Below are 17,733 nucleotides of genomic sequence, written 5' to 3'. Positions count from 1 at the left end.
CTTGCTAAGATATTTTGGTGTCCCAAAAAGTTATACTGTATAATTTGGGGGGGGGGAGTTGATGTCCCTCAAGAATCTTTGTGGTGTTACAGAGAATGTCTGAGCCTTGACATGCGTAGTCCAAGAGCTGGAAAATTCAGCATTCTGCAGGACACTGCTCGGGTTCTCCTGCATTTCTTGGAACAGGCTCAGCGAAGCATCCTATACGATTGTCTCTATCTATGGATTTTTGTGCTAACTATTTTTGAGATTCTTAAAAAAAACAACCCCCTTTTCTTAGGGCTGTATTACTTTTTCCAGTGGTCCACACTTTGGCCGCTGAGACCGAACAGAATTGTCAAACCCTGGCTTTTCCCATTTTTTCTTCAATGCTCCGCAGTAATACTACGGCCAGGCCTACAGACAACACTGCCTTGAATAATTCCGCCTACATTCTTTTTAAAACCATGCCTTTTGAAACAACCACTCTTGCCGATTCCCCTTTTGTGATATCACCCTCCCCTGCAACTGCTGCGTTGGCAGGCCGCCTTCTTCCTCGTAGGGCAGGGTTAGTCGACCTGTGGTCCTCCAGAGGTCCATGGACTACAATTCCCATGAGCCCCTGCCAGCAAATGCTGGCAGGGGCTCATGGGAATTGTAGTCCATGGACCTCTGGAGGACCACAGGTTGACTAACCCTGTCGTAGGGAACAGCGGCAGCAGAGAACACTTAACAAGTGAAGAGTGCGGCTGGTCTAGCCTTTGGGCCAGCTGCGACGTCAGATTCAGACTGGTGCCCAATCGAGGAGCCCTCCGGCACCCGCCGAGCAACCACTTAGCCCTGCAAAACTACTCAGCGACCTGCAAAGCCTCCTTGTCTGGGAGGAGCGACTCCCCCCCCCCCGTTTCTTCCTAGGGGGGGTCGAAATGCGCCTTGCGCGGCAGCCCGAAGCCAACCACTGGCGCCTCTGCCCGCACAACTCGCGCACCAGGCGGAGCGAGCGGCGCCGGCGGCCAGGACCGCCTCATCCTGGAGCGGCAGAACGGAACTCTGGGCCTTGTAGTCTTCCGGCGACCGGGGCCTCCGTTTCCTGGCGGGGGTGGGCGAGCGAGGCGAGATGGCCTACGTGCTGCCCAAAAAGGCCGGCGTGGTTCTCGGCCAGGTGAAGAGTGTCGTGGTGCGCTTCTGCCCCTTCGAGGCCAACGTGGAGAGCACCAGGTGAGGCGGGATGCTCCGCGGCGCCTCCTGCCCTCGGGGGAGGGCCCCGCATCCTTTCTAAGGCACAGATAAAGGCGGCAGGGCTCTCGCTCCCTCCCTCCTTCCTCTTCCTTGCAAGGCTTCTCTAGTTGCAGGCAGAAGTTCAGCAGGCGAAGAGCAGCTGGCCTTTTTGGAGGGAAGGCGCAGGAGTTTTCCTGCAGCCGCCCAACAGTTATCACTCCCCCCCCCCCCCCCGCCATGCAATAGTACTGGCAGTAATGCATTGGTTCCCAGCCTTTTGGGTAAAGTGACCCCCTTAAAGAAAACAAAGCACACACAAAGGATAAAATGGCAAAAGTTTGGGGTCCACTTTATCGACAGGTTGGGAAACACTGCTTTAATGAATTATGTTTGCTTGTATGTCAGAGAACAATTTGGTATAATCTACTTGTTTGTAAGGAATTATAGAGTTTACTTTTTTTTTTTACTTGGAGGGTGTCTTAAGGGTATGAATGTGTCTTTATTCTAGTGATATGAAAAATTATGAACATATGAAACTACTTAGATGAAGTCAGACTGTAGGTCTGTCATAGTCACTATTGTCCCTTCTCACTGGCAGTGGCTCTCTGTCTGCAGCAGCTCCTGCCACTTGATCCCTTCTGCATGGAAAGCAGATGGGCCAGGTCTGAGCCGTGGTTCCCCTCACAAGTGGATAGGAAGTGTAAATTGCTGGTTTGTGGCACTGATCTGTATTTCCATATTCCCTGATCAGAAACTTCCTTCAGTGTTTATACACGAAGAAAGCCTATGTATCCAACAGCAACTGTGATTTGAAAGCAGAAGTGAAGCACGATGGATCAGAACCAGTAATAAATGTTCAATTCGGTAAGGTTGTGTTGTCTGTTTTAGAGCTTAAAGAATGGGTTTAGTGCGTAAGGCCCTTCATGCTGTAGTCTGGCCCCTTTTGACCTTACTAAAGATGTAAGATGTAGCTAACATGACTATCCCTGTGCAAACTTAAATGGACTCCGGGGAATGGTAGAGGACAGGAAGGCCTGGAGGATCATAGTCCATGGGGTCGCGATGGGTCGGACACGACTTCGCACCTAACAACAACAAAAGATGTAAGAGTTTTTATGTTTAATGCAATTTAAATGTATTAATTTTTATGTGTTAACAGTTGCAGCTCCCTTTTGGATTTAATAGTTGTTGGCTCTTACAACACCCGAGCAGCCCTGTCTGAAAAAAATTAGAACTCCTCCTTGGCTTTGAATTTCAGAAAGCTAACTCCCAACCTGTTTTACTCAAGGAGCCTTCATGGAAAAAAAATCAGTTCACAATCCAACACATTTCTCAAATGTGTATTTTTTTTTCTTGGTCATATTTCTTTCCTTTAGAAGCCATTATAAATAGGAACACCTATAGGAAATAAGAAGTTGATGGTGCATATATATTTTGCTTTTGATAATTAGTGCTCATGTCCCTTCTCTCCACTGCAGTGTTAAGAGGCGAGAACTCGATTGTCTGCCTTAAGGCTTTCTAGGGTGTCATTTAGTTAGTCTAGGTCAGGGGTAGTCAGCGAATGCTGGCAGGGGCTCCTGGGAATTGTAGTCCATGGACATCTGGAAGGCCACAGTTTGACTACCCCTGGTCTAGGTGAAGAGAGAGAGAATAGGAGAGGGATGCCACCTGTGTCAGTATGCTTGGAGGCCACTAGGTGGCTTTTAATGTGATTTGAGAAATGATGTTACTCTAATACTGCTGAAAAATAGTATAAATAATAGTTGTTCCTACAGTTAAAGCCAGAGTTTCTCTGGCTAGGCCATATGTGGGCTGAATGAGAAGATGCTGTCTAATTTGACTGCCACTGACCATTTGTTTTGCAAACTATAACTAGAAGGCTGTCATCAAACACATTATACCAGGGGTAGCCAAACTGTGGCTCTCTAGATGTCCATGGACTACAGTTCCCATGAGCCCCTGCCATTAGCTGGCAGGGGTTCATGGGAATTGTAGTTCATGGACATCTGTAGAGCTACAGTTTGGCCACCCCTTTATTATGCCTTTCTTGCCAATAAAGGTAAAGGTATCCCCTGTGCAAGCACCTGGTCATGTCTGACCCTTGGGGTTATGCCCTCTAGTGTTTTCATGGCAGACTCAATACGGGGTGGTTTGCCAGTGCCTTCCCCAGTCGTTACTGTTTACCCCCCAGCAAGCTGGGTACTCATTTTACCGACCTCGGAAGGATGGAAGGCTGAGTCAACCTTGAGCCGGCTGCTGGCATTGAACTCCCAGCCTCATGGGCAGAGTTTTCAGACTGCATGTCTGCTGCCTTACCACTCTGCGCCACAAGAGGCTGTATTTGCACCACAAGAGGCTCTATGTATTCTTGCCAATAGATAATCCTAAATGTGTGGGTTTTTTAAGCTGAAACCAACATCATTCTTCAGCCAAGGAATCAATTCTAACAGTTTGGTACCTTCCATCCCCCAAACTTCTGCGATGTAAAATATTTGTCACAGGCCTTTCCCCACTCTGAAATGTTGCTTCCTGGACTTATCAAATGCCCTATTTTGGTCCAGAGAAATTCAGGTGTGACTTGTGAATTTAATATTATCTGTTTAACATAAAAGAGGCATAGTTTGGAGGAGGATGGAGCAAATGAAATGGATTCCAAGAGTCTTAGAAGTAATAACCCACTGATTATTAATCACCCATTCCTGTATCCTTCGCCACTTCTCAAATCTAGCGATTCTAATTTTAGAGTAAGAAATGGAGAACAATAATCTCTGTTAAAAAAAAAAGTAGTCTCCATAAGCTATTGACTATCTGACAGTGAAGTCCTAAACTGACTCCAGTGGGCTTTGAGGCATGTAATTCTGTTTAGAATTGCACTTTGGAAATTGTACTATCAACTGATAAGTGACAGCACTTTATAATTCTGAGGAGGAGGCAGGGATGAGGATCTGAAGGTTCTTTGGCATCATAATAATAGGGGGAGTCAACAATAGCTGCTCATTGTTGTATTTCCTGCCCTTAGCTTCAATGTGTGCTGACCATGCAGGTAATCATGAGTATCTGAAAGACCTTTTTGTTATAATATATGTATTCATGATCATGCTAATTGGCAATCATTGTGACAGGCTGTTTCTGTCAATGGAGGGAACCCACGCGGTCTCCTATGATTTAGGGGAATTGGGTTTATTTTAAACTATAACCCTTCCCGTCAATTTCTAGGTGTTCTAAAAGAAACAAATTTGGGTTCACTACTGTGAGGTAAGTTTGTGTGCACCAGTGGAATATGAAGGTCACTGAGGCAGAAATGCTATATTAGCCCCAAATATTTGTTTATTTACAGATTGGTATCTATGAACATATCAATAGCAAAGGACAACAGATAGACAAAGGAGAAACCTAGATGCTTTGCACAGCTTGTTATCTTAATTGTGACTCTTACAGGATGTTCTACAGATGCTTCAGAAGAGCCTTCTCTGGCTAGTTGCTTCAAGCCTTTTAAGGTCTTATCATCTTGCTGGTCTAGGATCAGCAGGCTGCGTGATGTATTCTCCTCCACCAGCCAGATTGAACTCCCAGCCTCATGGGCAGAGCTTTCAGACTGCATGTCTGCTGCCTTACCACTCTGTGCCACAAGAGGCTCCTTATAGAGGAGTTAGTTTTTCTTACTTTCCTTGATGCAGGATTGTAGAGATTGTGTTGCCTAGTGATACCTTATTTCGTAAAGTATATAATAAATCTTATATGTTATCAAAGTCTTGTTATTTTGTGTGAAGATGACCTTGAGGACTCACAAGTCTGAGCACTGGTTCCTTGCTTGCCCAAGGGATAATGTTTCAGAGGGACCCAGACTTGGGCCCATGACATCCAAAGTCTAAAAAGATGGTTTCCACACATATACTGGAGCCTTAGACTCCATCTTCTTGCAGCAGTCTTCTGACAGGCCCATCCAACCCCTTAAGAGGACCTGAGTGCAGCATTCAACACATTATGAGTCTTTCTACTGGCATGAAATATCAGTACCATGAATTTGTGCACATTTGTCACACAACTAAGACTGTTTGGATTCTGGCCTCTTGTATTTACCTAGTATTTCTCACTGTGCAAAGAATAATCTGTTGATGCAAATATAATCTCCTAAGTAATCATTTCAAGTTTTAGAAAGCAGCCTAATAATAATAATAGATGTGATCTCCATGCAATCAGTTTGCATTATCTGTATTTACCAAAATAAATTAATTCAGATTATATAGAATACATTTAGCTAAGAGTGAATGACCGTATGTTCGTTTAGCTTCATGTGGAACAATAAATCACCATTTTAAATTAATTGCTCCTCCCCCCCTTTGTATTGTAAAGTGTGTTCTTTTCTTTACAGCTGATGGTGAAGAACTGATTATGAAAGGCGCCAACTTGACAACTTTAGAAATGTTGCAGGCATTCAAATCTAGATGTGCAGCCAAGGCACCGAAGGTACAAGAGAAAACTCAGAAAAAAAACCCTTGAAAGCCCTCAGTATTTAAAACCAACCAGTGACTTTTCATTCAGAATAATGGAAACTTTACTGGTAAATGATTGAAAAGTGATGTGAACAGTGACGGAATGCAGATCGATTCTAAGTGCCGACTGAAAGAGTTCTTTGAACAGTTCTAGACAAGGAAAACACTCAAGACCTATTCAGTATTGGTTCCCAAGTTATATCAAGCAAGTGTGCAGCCTTTTGCATGAATCAAAGGATAAGTGCTGTTATGGTAAGCGACAGATCTTAATAATTAAGAAAGATTTATTCGTCTAGACTCTGAAAGTGTTTGAAATCCACAACATTCTGTGCAAGTCCTACTCAGATGGTGCTTTCCTATTCAGAGTTTAATGCCTTTCTAATGCCTTTGGAAGGTATATAACGCTACATCGAGTGGCACTGTGTTTTTGAATTGCTAATGCATTAGGTTGTCAAAAATCCCTTTGACTGCAGTCTTCAAAACCTCTGGCCTGATGTTATGCCAGCTGGTTGGAACAAGTGACTTAAGAATTACAATTGTAGTTGATGGAAGATAATAAACTGATTAAAAATGCTGTGTTTTGGTCTTCTGTTTAAGTAGTTGGATTATAGTCACTCTTCACCATTTGGCTGTCACTAAGAAAATGAAAACCCCACAGTACTGAGAATGTTTGTTGGATTCACTGAGTTCCCATCAGGACAAAAAAGGGTACTGTTTGTAGAAAGGGTGATTTTAGGTAAAATAATGTCGATTAGTTGTTTTTGTACATTCAGCAAAAATTGATCTGAAAGAGTGGACTTCTTGAAACATTTCTCGGAACTACTTCTTTGGGGTTGTTATTTTGAAAACTGAGGACATGATTTTGCAATTTCAGAAATGTCTAACTGAACAGAATTGCATCACGTGGATCTATTTTGTGTTTGAATCAGTGGAAATTGTAGTACTACTATATTTACTGTTTAAATGGACTGCGGTCTTACAGTAGCTTGCTAAAACCTGTGCTGAATTAAAGACTGGCAGTATCACATAACTCAACAATGGTGCATTCAGGAATATGGAATAAAATGACACTGAAAATTGTAAAGGGAAGTTCATTGATTTCTTCCTGCTATGTGTGTTTGACAGTTTGTTCTTCTGCCTTTGGGTAGAATAACAAATCTACTTTTCTGCTTCTCCTCAGTCATATTAAAGAAAAGGACGTACACACTATAGGAACTGAATGTTTTAAGTTCTCACCTTACAACCAAAAATTGTCCTGTGTAGAAGGTATCTTTCAGCTTTAGAGTGGCAGCTGCTGAAAGTGGGTGAGAATCCCACAGACGAGTCTTAAGGGAACATGTTATTAGATTGCATGCATGGCCCTTGTAGGAGTACTTTGTTCAAGTGTTTCTCCCCACAGATCAAACTCTGTGCATGATAATGGCACCCTTCCCAACTTTTTTAGTCTCCTTGCTTTCATTCAGTTTTATGGGGAGGCTGTGGTTCAGGGGTCGAGCATCCGTTTTGCATGCGGGAGGTTCCAGGATCAATCCTCATTTCTTTCAGATGAGCCAACAGGTGATGTGAAAGACCTGTGCCTTGAGACTCTAGTAAGCAGCTGGCAGTCAGAGCAGGCATAGTGATCCTCTGAGATGAATGGTCCAACTCAGCATAAGGCAATTTGTTGTGAGCTCTTGGTTGCTGTGTGTGTGCACAGGAACCTAATCCCTTTTCTTTCCCTTGATCTACTTCTTCCTGTACCAAGGACCACAGCGCTTTCTGTGACAAAACAAATAGAAAATTACTCTTTAGAGAGACTGAGCTTTATTGTGTGGTACCGTGGAAAGCGCTTTATAGCCCTTGTAGTTGATTGGTACTTCAAAAAAAGAATACTGCCTGCATATTCAGTTCCAGCATAAAGTTAAATCAGGCAACAGTTTTGGGAAGTTTGCAAGCAATGATTTGGACAAATTCGGCTGTTGGATATTTTGTGCCTAGTTTATCATGCCTGCTTTTACAAATTAAAACTAGGACAGCGTGGACTCAGGTTTCCAAGCCTTCCTTAGCTTGTTTACCAGAAACGTCAAATGATGGGAAGCAAATAAAAATTGGACCAGAGGTCAGGTAGTGTGATCTCGATGTTCTGTGGGAGGAGGCATGTGAAACAAATATTGGGCGTGTGATTCTGAATGATAAAATGATATGGCCTGGTGCACCTGGTTCAGTCCAGCTGTTTGCTTATAGCACACGATCATCTTGATAGGATCCTCCTCCTGCCCACTAACTACAATTCTAGGAATATTTACAAACTCCTTTCACAATGCAAGATAGTTGTATGTCTTTGACTTGAATCCTGTTGAAAGTTTCCACAGATTAAAGATTTTCCATCCACAGAACATGCCCTGTTATACTACAGCAGCGGTAGTCAACCTGTGGTCCTCCAGATGTTCATGGACTACAATTCCCAAGAGCCCCTGCCAGCATTTGCATCTCATGGGAATTGTAGTCCATGAACATCTGGAGGACCACAGGTTGACTACCCCTGTACTACAGGACCAAATGGTGCCCCCCTCCCCCATGTTTCAACTATGGAAAGGGGACTCCAGGTATAGATTGCAGAAGGAGGCAGAGATCTGCCATACTTTGAGGTGGGGGGATAAAGGTAAAGGTATCCCCTGTGCAAGCACTGGGTCATTTCTGACCCTTGGGGTGACGCCCTCCAGCGTTTTCATGGCAGACTCAATACGGGGTGGTTTGCCAGTGCCTTCCCCAGTCATTACCGTTTACCCCCCAGCAAGCTGGGTACTCATTTTACCGACCGATGGAAGGCTGAGTCAACCTTGAGCCAGCTGCTGGGATCAAACTCCCAGCCTCATGGGCAGAGCTTTCAGACTGCATGTCTGCTGCCTTACCACTCTGCGCCACAAGAGGTACAAGAGGGGGGATATATATAGCAAAAATGATCTGTTCGTTTGGAAATTTTAGGTGGGATCCAACACATAGTTTTATATTTTAATTCTATCTCTTAATCAGACATGGTCTTAATATTCTTGTTCATCTTCATGACATCTTTGTGAGGTCATTTTAGTTCTTGTTTTAGAGATGAGCAAGTAAAGATAAGAAAGATATAACTACCCACAGGCCATCCAGTGAGTCTGACTGATCTGAGGCAATTTCCACACTAGCATTATACCAGCTGAATAGCAAAACGCTAAATTTTATTGTGCCTCCCGGCCCCTCCTCACCTTTTTGCTGTCTTGCCTTTGTCTGCCTTCTTTTCATGTGTCTTACCCTCCACATCTGCTCCTTGAAATGGCAGGAGCAACGTGCCTTATATGCCTTGTGCTTTCGACTGTTAATCAGTCCAGGCAATCAAGCCCCTTTCTCCATATTTTAAAGGTCCTGTGATGCCTGCTATTTTTTTTTAATTCATATTTCTCTGTTGAATCGCCTATGCATAGAATCATAGATGCATAGTGCATTTTGAACACCGCCTCTAATGGGATCACAGGTCCTTTGATACTTTTAAAAATTAATCTTGTTCCTGATTTTTTTTTGGGGGGGGGGAGAACACTTTGTGTTACAACTTTGAAAAGTAATATCTGTTTATTTCTGGCATTGCCTGCACGTTCGTCCACCTGTTAGTTGCTCCAGGAAGTTAGCCATTTTTAAAAAGAAATTCCTGTCCCCGGGAACAAGGTAGAGGGAAACGGGTGCGAAGGCGGGATGAAGCAGGCACCTTTAGTGCGTCTGAGCCTCCATACCTTCCCTTTGCTGGTTGCCTGCTGGTTACTCTCTGGTAGCTTGCGCTAAATAGGTTGGGAAATCCACTTTATGCAATTCCCCAACTAGCACTTTAAAATGGATGTAGTGAGCCGGTTACTGCCCAGACGCTGGATGTTGGTGACATCATATGGGAGGGCCGGAGTATAGCAACTTCTTTTGACAAACATCACACTATATTTAACGGGTGCGGAAATGCCCTGAGAGTTGATCATGTGTCATATCCCAGTGCAAAGTAAAATGTGTTTTGACCTTCAAAGTGGATTTGCACATTACATATAGCAAAATGCCGGTATGCAAGTTTTGTAAGAAAACAGCTATATTGTCCCAGTGGAGGAGGCACACAGGATTGGATCCAATCAGCTTTTTTACTGATTACAAAAAGGTTTTGCTGTGTACCATGGAATCTGCATGCATAATAAACAGATGGGATGGGGAGTGTCATGAAGAGGGGAGACTGAGTGAAACTGCTGACTAGATCCAAGCGATAACCTTTATGTACATCTACCATCTACTATGTACATTTACTGTGTACATCTGCTAAAAAGGATGCATATGTTTCATTTTAGGATATATCATTTTGCATTACGGACAGCCAATTGCCCAGGTGTTTGCTTTTGCTTATGCAGTGTACTGTGTAACATTCTTCTCAGTCTGGATGGGGCATCTCAATTTCTGTTTACTGATAAAATACTGGAAATGAAGGCCTAAAGTTTTGCTGTAGCAGGCAGGATATGCTGATATGAACAAATTTCCAGAGAGGGACAGAATGCAAAATTAACAGTTGCTTAGAGACACAGATACCTTCATAGTGAATAACTTAACATTAGCCTACGTGTTGATCTGATGGAATCAGTGTTCACTTACATACATGGCTCTTCAGAATAGCAATTGCGACTGAAAATATAGTCTCCAAGACTAAAAAGTAATCCTTCCCCATTTAACAGTGTCTGAAGAATCTCTTGGTTCAGACGGTACAAGAGGCTAGAATTTGCAGATGGGCAAAGTCTAAACTTTTTGTATATGGTTGAATGTATGAGAGATGCCTTCAAACTGTTTAGAACGAATGGTGATTGGATGCAAAAAGAAGGGAAATCGGTGGGAAGCGGTTCTGCCCACTCTGCACCTTCTGCTATCCTTCTCTCCTTCATTGGTGTACAAGTAGCATTTCCCCCACATTTCTTTTTACGTGGCATGAGTCTAGTGTTATGGAACTATCGCTAGTCTAGGGTCGCTGAATTTTAAAAAATTTAAATTATGGGGGAAAGTTTGAAAGGAACTGTGTGAGGTTTAGTTCCCTGCTGGTATTGACTTGAAAGGGTGATCAAGGAGGAGGCATAAAGAAGTGTTCCCAAGGCCAAAAAAAAAGAAAAGATTTCAGAACTTCATACAAACAAAAGTGGGGAATTGTCAGTATGAAATGAAATTGACATGAGATATAAACAGAGAAAGACAATGGGATGGGAAGCCTAAAGCTCTGGAAACCTTTTTCCCTTTAATGATTTAATGAAAAAGTTTGGTAGGACCATTTTGGCAGTCTCTGGAAGCTTAAAATTAAAATGCTGGCTGAGCTACATGGACCTTCTGCAAACTGCTGAACTTAAGAATCTTGGGATCGATCCATTTGGAGGTCAGAGTGCACAAGACTAAAAAGGTTCTCCATACAAATTGCAGCCTGTGCATAGCATGGTAGAGTTCTTGCTGACTTTGCACAGTTGTGTGCACACACAAACATAGCAAATCATATCTTGCAATCCTTGTGTCAGTGGACTGTGCTGTGCATTCTCTACACTTAACATGTTCCCCCATTTTATGAGATCATGTGACTCCCAGTTTTCACAATGGCAGAGAATCCTGTAGTGATCTTAATACGGAAAATGGGACTTTCCAGCTGCTTGTCAGTTTTTTTTTTCAAGTTGTGTGAGTTTCAACATCGGGGGTTTCTCCCCCTCCCCCCATTGCCTTCTTTCTCTTCCCTTTCATTCAAGGAACTAATGCACAGCTGCCATAGAGCAATAGTGTATATTTTTAAAAAGCAACAACTTTGGACATCACCTCCCACACGTCACAAGTAATGTTCCAGCCTGATTTCCAAAAGTGTGAGGTTTTTCAATTGTAGCTGCAGAATAAATTCACTGGAGAAAAAAGAATGGTGCATAAGGCAGGCACGGAATCCTATCAAGATTAAAGGCTTAAATCTGCAAAGAGATGTGTGTGTGTAATGGGCCTGTGTGTGTCCATTTAGGATTGCAGCTCTCAAAGGTTTCTGGTAAATGTAGAAGGAAAGGCTGACAGGACAGGTCTAGGAGGGATTAATGCAAGATAGTAATCACAGCCATCAACTGGAGTCTTCAAAGGGATTAGACCATAAAATGTTGGAACACCATGAAGTATCACCTCTACTCTGCAAGTGCTCTTGGTAGCCTAATGTGCTATATATTTTACTATTAGCACTGAAATTCAGCCTATCCTGTTTCTGCATCTTCCAAATAACATCCTCTATAAATAAAACACATATTTTGGAACAACCAGGCTAATTCAAAATCTGTTTACTCAAAAATGAAAACCTACTGATTTCCCTGGGGCTGCTTAACACTGTGTGTTTAGGATTGAAGCCTGAAATACCTTTTAAATCCAAGTAATTGGACATAAATGAGTAGTTCTAAGATATTTTATCAATGTGATCTAATATTTTTGAATGCAGCTGTGTAAACTTTGTTCTTAGTGGATAAGCAAAGGTCCAAGTTCAGTATTTTAAAGATGGTTTGTAAATAAATTGGTCCCTTTATAGCATTCTAGCAAACTAAAAAGCTGAACTCTCAAAGCCCCTTTTCCATGTTGCCCTCAGAAGTTAGATGGAAGTAGCAAGAGATCTTGCTGCTTCTGCTGAAGGGCTTGGCTCCATTCCTGTCCTCCCAGCTATTTATATCCATCTATCTGCCAGACAATTAGGGGTCCCCTTGCTTTTTTGAGGATGTTCTCCATGGGAAAATACTTCTGTTTCCTTAGTTTTTTGTAAGTAACAGAATAATGTAATCAAAGCTATGCAATAGTTAACAGTATGGTAGTGGGGTGACTGTGAGAATAATCACGGCCGTCACTGTTGGTGATCCGTGATTGTGCAAAAGACCACCTGGTTGGTTTGTCCAATTTCCTGTTGGACTTAATATCTGCACTCCAGGCCTTGAAATCTGCAACAATATTCCAACATCTGTCCCCATTTCCTTTCACATCTGGCAACCCAAAATGACTGGTGATTCGAGAAGGGTTTTTTTCTGTCAATTTGCTTCTTCCTATGATCAGAAAAAGTAATTCATACAAATCTTTACTTTGAATGTATGCAACAGGCATAACCAGCATGGTATGCTGATGCTGAAGTACGCCTTATTTATGAATTCATTCATTTATGACCTGCCTTTCTCCCCACAAGACACGCAAAGCAGCTTACTCTTCTGTTTCATCTTCACAACTACCATGTGAGTGTGTGTCTGGCCTAAGATCATCTTCTAGCTGGCTTTCAAACCACAAATATTCCCCGGAGTCTAATGTGACACTCTTAACCGCAAGGGCATACTAGCTCTTAATAAGAACAGAGTATCCTGTGTCCTTTTCTGACCATGCCAAAGTGCCTTCAACAATCATCTGTCAGATCACTCTACAACTCGACAATAGCTCTCTAAATGGATTTAGCGCTGGGTGCATCATGTAGGGCAGGGATAGTCAACCTGTGGTCCTCCAGATGTTCATGGACTACAATTCCCATGAGCTCCTGCCAGCAAAAGCTGGCAGGGGCTCATGGGAATTGTAGTCCATGGTCATCTGGAGGACCACAGGTTGACTACCCCTGATGTAGGGGATGCAAAATTTGTTCACCATGGCGCTCTGGGGGTGGAACTGCAGTTAAGAGAATGGAGTTATTCCTTCTGCTTTTGTACTTCAAATGACACTCTTCTGACGGGGGAGAACAAAGTAAGGCACTGCAACGCAACAGTGTTTCCTGATTTCAAAACCAATGTTACCCAACTAGCCATTAATAAGGACTCTGTTTTTTCTGCGCTCATACATGGCTGCAGTGACTCAGCAGCTACTATCCCAACACAATGAGGAAATGGAGATCACAAAATAAGTTTTGTTCAATATGACTCCCCAGTTCAACAGAAGTGAGTACATCTTTAAACAGGGAAAGCTGTCACGATTGGGTTTTATCCTGCAGGGATGAGTAACTGAGTTCTTAAGACTGAGATCTTACAATACTACTGACTGGAAGATTTTGATTAGGATGTATAAGCAATAAACCTGTTGGAAAGCAAATACATGGCATCTTGGCCGACATATATCTTGTGCTAGCAGATTAGAATCCTTGCAGAGGTGCCTCCCACTTCAAGCCCTGCAACATTTTAATAGATATGTGTACTGAATGACTTCTACTAGTGGGTGCCTTGATAATAGGGAGGTCTCCAGCCATTCATTTTGGGAAGACTTCCCACCCTTAGTGTAGTTGGGCTACTTAGAAATATCATGGTGGCTGTGTTCTAAATGAACATTTCTCATCAATCTGACCACTATGGCACGCTGGCTCTCGTTTAGCACAGCCATGAAGGAGCTCCCTGCCAGCTGCACCTAAGGTCCCAGTCTCAGACATGCAAGGCAAGGGAAATTATTAAGTATGCTCCCGTTTGTAAATTGGAAACTGTGTTCTGTCTCAAGCCAGCTGGGTGTGTACGTGACCTTGTCTTGTCTGCAAGTAGCTCATACATTCTGGGTTCTGCAACTGTAGGACAATATGTACCTGTAAGAAATTATTCAGTGATCTGCATTTTCTGCTTTCTCACTCTTGCAAACCAAACTTCATTACAGGATGGCAATACCAGGCTCATGATGGCTCTAAAAATTAGTAATGCATGCATTGGGCAATCTGGATAAGGGCTACAATAGTTGGCAGGGAGGTTGAATGGCTTCTCTGTTAGAAAGGTTTCCCCCATCCAGGGCAGGTTTAATCCTCATTAAGGCTTGTCTGTGTCTCCCAGGTTCCTAAACCTTGCCTCCCTCTCCTAGGGCTTTAAGCCACATGGAGGACTCATTAGTTGAGAAAGGTTAACAGCATCCTCGACTTCATGGTCCCAATCCAACCTGGCACTCTGCCTTGGGGGGATCATTAGGGCTAAAGAATTTCAATAACTTGTATAGTTTTACTCCAAGATGCTGAGCAGAAATACCAGTTGGTGCACCAGTAGGTGACTAACCACATGGGCCTGTAAGGAACTGGGATATTCCAAGCTCCTTTCCTGGACCTTTTAATTAAACCATTTGCATTTATAGTCCAGCTGCTCAAACTTTTATGCACCTTAGTCCTCTCCACTCAACATTTCTGGCTATAGGCTGGGGACAAAGAAAAGGAAGCCCACTTAGTACCTAAGTGTCAGTACCTAAAGTAGACTGGCAGAGCTTTTTGCGTTGTCGCAGGGAGCAGAGGGGAAGCATTCCTGCTAAAACTTTTTTTAGAATCCCTTTGACTTGATCCACACACTCCCATGCACACTGAATCTCTGCCAAAAAGTGGGTTGATGTTGGGTTGAGAGAAGATCACAGAGTGAAAATTGGTCTGTATAAAGCAGTGGTCCCCAACCCCCGGTCCAGGGACCGGTAGTGGTCCATAGATCAGTTGGTAACGGGCCGCGGCTCCTCCTCATCCTCCTCCCTGGCTGCTGCCTCGGGGGCTGCCCTGCCACTCTGCCTCCGGCTCACCTTTGGTGCTCTCCAGTGACCACCATGGCTGGGTCTCCCCCTCGGCTTGGCACTGCACAGCCGCTGCTGGCAGCGCCCCCCAGTGGGTGGCGGGAAGTCAGAGGCACTGGCAGGAAAGCAAGTGGAGCAGGGGCTCAGGCGTCGGTGATGTCCCTCGGTAAAAGACTACACCCCCCCCAGGCCTCAGTAAAATTGTCAAGCGTTGACCAGTCCCCGGTGATAAAAAGGTTGGGGACCACTGGTATAAAGGATAAGGAACATCAGTGCTACATCAGAGCTGGGCTGGAAATGACCTTTCATATGAATCTTTTCCCCACACATAGCTAGATCAGACACTATGTTACGGCATGATCACGCTGTAAACCTTTATCCATCTAGCTGCTGTGGTTTCCCTCAAGAAACCTGTTTTATGAAAGAGGTGGGGGTATTTATTAAATTTCCTTGGATGTAATGTGTACTGTGTTCAATTTCTGTTCTCAAAATCACTGGAAGGAATCTATGGCAAAGGGGCAAATTCATTGATCCAGCTAACGTCAGCTTTGCAATTAGCCACTTGCCTGAGATTAAACAATTCCTCCTGAACAAAGTGATCAGTTTCAAACCCACTTTTAAACTGACTGCCTATTGAATGTGTGTATGGTCAAGTGTGTGATAAAATACTGAAGTGATTAGCCTGTAGTTCTCTGTGTGTTGTTGTTGTTAGGTGCGAAGTCATGTCCGACCCATCGCGACCCCATGGACAATGATCCTCCAGGCCTTCCTGTCCTCTACCATTCCCCGGAGTCCATTTAAGTTTGCACCGACTGCTTCAGTGACTCCATCCATCCACCTCATTCTCTGTCATTCCCTTCTTCTTTTGCCCTCGATCGCTCCCAGCATTAGGCTCTTCTCCAGGGAATCCTTCCTTCTCCTGAGGTGGCCAAAGTATTTGAGTTTCATCTTCAGGATCTGGGCTTCTAAAGAGCATTCAGGGCTGATCTCCTCTAGGACTGACCGGGACTCGCAAAAGTCTTCTCCAGCACCAGAGTTCAAAAGCTTCTCTGTGTACAGCTACAAAAATCTGTGGATTCAAGTCCTGCAGAGGGAAATGAGGGATTGTTGTCTTCAGGGGTGACCAATCATATCTTTAGTAAGATACCATCCTGATTTATGAGCAACTGACCTGTACCCAAAATTGCTAAATCTAGGAAATAAAAAGTTCAGATGAGGCTGGCCTTGAACGGCAACTCAAGGAAGAAGAAGAGGTTTTAAAACTTTTGAACCACCCACTAGTGTAGAAAGATCCCAACTGGGACCATGGTGGGTCAGCACTGCTGATTTTAGTACATCTTCCAGCAATTTTTGATATGGTTGACCATCTGATACTGATTGATTCCCTCCCTTCCCTGGGGATAGGGGATACTGTGCTTCAGTGGTTTTCCTCATCCTTCCAGGGACATCTACAGAAAATTATTGTTGGCGGCAGGAGTTCACCTAGTATGCTGCTTGTTTGTGGTGCTCCTCAGGGTGTGATCCTGTCCCTGATCTTATTCAACATCTGGACTATCTCATCATGAGTTGTGTGTGTGGGTGTGTGTGGGGGGGTGCCATCAGTGCACAGATGATGACACCCAACTCTCTTGCTTGCTGTTCAACCAGAGTCTGCTATCCCTAGATGGACTGGTGGAAGGAAAACTGGCTGAAGCTTCTAAGACTGAGCTCATGGGGCTGTGTTAGTATGGACCTGTTGGCAACATAACTTCCAGCTCTTGCTAGGGTGCAGGACTCTATAAGGAGTCTCAATATATGGTTGGATACCTCTCTCTCATTTGAGAAACAGGTGTCCAACATTGCACAGACTTTTGCCATCTACTGTCAGTCCACCAATGAGTGCCCTACCTGTCATGTTCCAGTCTTGCTACAATGATCCATGCCATGGTCACCTCTCACTTAGATTGCTGTAATTGGCTGTACTCAGGGCTGCCCTTGAGGTTAAAGGTTGTTGACTGGTGTAAACTGGAATGCAGGTATCCATCCTGGGCTGTGGCAGTAGCTCCATGGGTTACCAATCTATTTCCAGATCAAGTTGCTGGTATTCACCTTTGAAACTCTAAATATCTGAGGGACTGGCGCTCTCACTATAATCTGCTTGAGAGGTCTGCTTGGTTTCCACCAGGGCAAAGGGCCTTTTCCACCTTGACCCAGTCCTGGTAGAATGTATTGCTGGATGAGATTCAAGCCTTGCATGACTTTCTGACCTTCTTCAGGGCTTGCAAATCAGTCTTATTTGAGGAGACCTCCTGAAATTTATCAACTTCTTTATATTTTATTGATGATTATATTAATTAATTGATTAATTACTGCCCTCCCATAAGGCTCAGGGCAGTTTACATATTGTGTGAAAAATACAATGGGCTCTAGCAAACTGTTTGGGGATAGGATCTGACCTAGCAAGAAGTTTACAGGGAGTGCTACTGTCCAATAAAGCCTGTTGTGCAAAAAATTACAGCGGGCTCTACAAAACTCTTGATGCTCAGGAGAAAGGTGACCACAGAAG

General features: G+C 43.7%; 1 protein-coding gene across 1 annotated transcript; it reads left to right on the top strand.

Moving 5' to 3' along the window:
• Nucleotides 1–1,026: 1,026 nt before the first annotated feature.
• On the top strand, nt 1,027–6,264 carry MRPL53 (mitochondrial ribosomal protein L53). Its single transcript, XM_077352042.1, has 3 exons — nt 1,027–1,197; nt 1,949–2,061; nt 5,570–6,264. Exons 1-3 carry the CDS (start codon nt 1,097–1,099, stop codon nt 5,695–5,697), a joined length of 342 nt encoding a protein of 113 aa, XP_077208157.1. The 5' UTR covers nt 1,027–1,096; the 3' UTR covers nt 5,698–6,264.
• The last annotated feature ends 11,469 nt before the right edge of the window (nt 6,265–17,733 follow it).

Source organism: Paroedura picta, chromosome 9 (genome assembly GCF_049243985.1).
Source record: "Paroedura picta isolate Pp20150507F chromosome 9, Ppicta_v3.0, whole genome shotgun sequence".
NCBI classification, from domain to species: Eukaryota; Metazoa; Chordata; class Lepidosauria; order Squamata; family Gekkonidae; genus Paroedura; species Paroedura picta.
The sequence above is the reverse complement of the archived record's forward strand: the minus strand, read 5'-3'. Positions and strand labels throughout refer to the sequence as shown.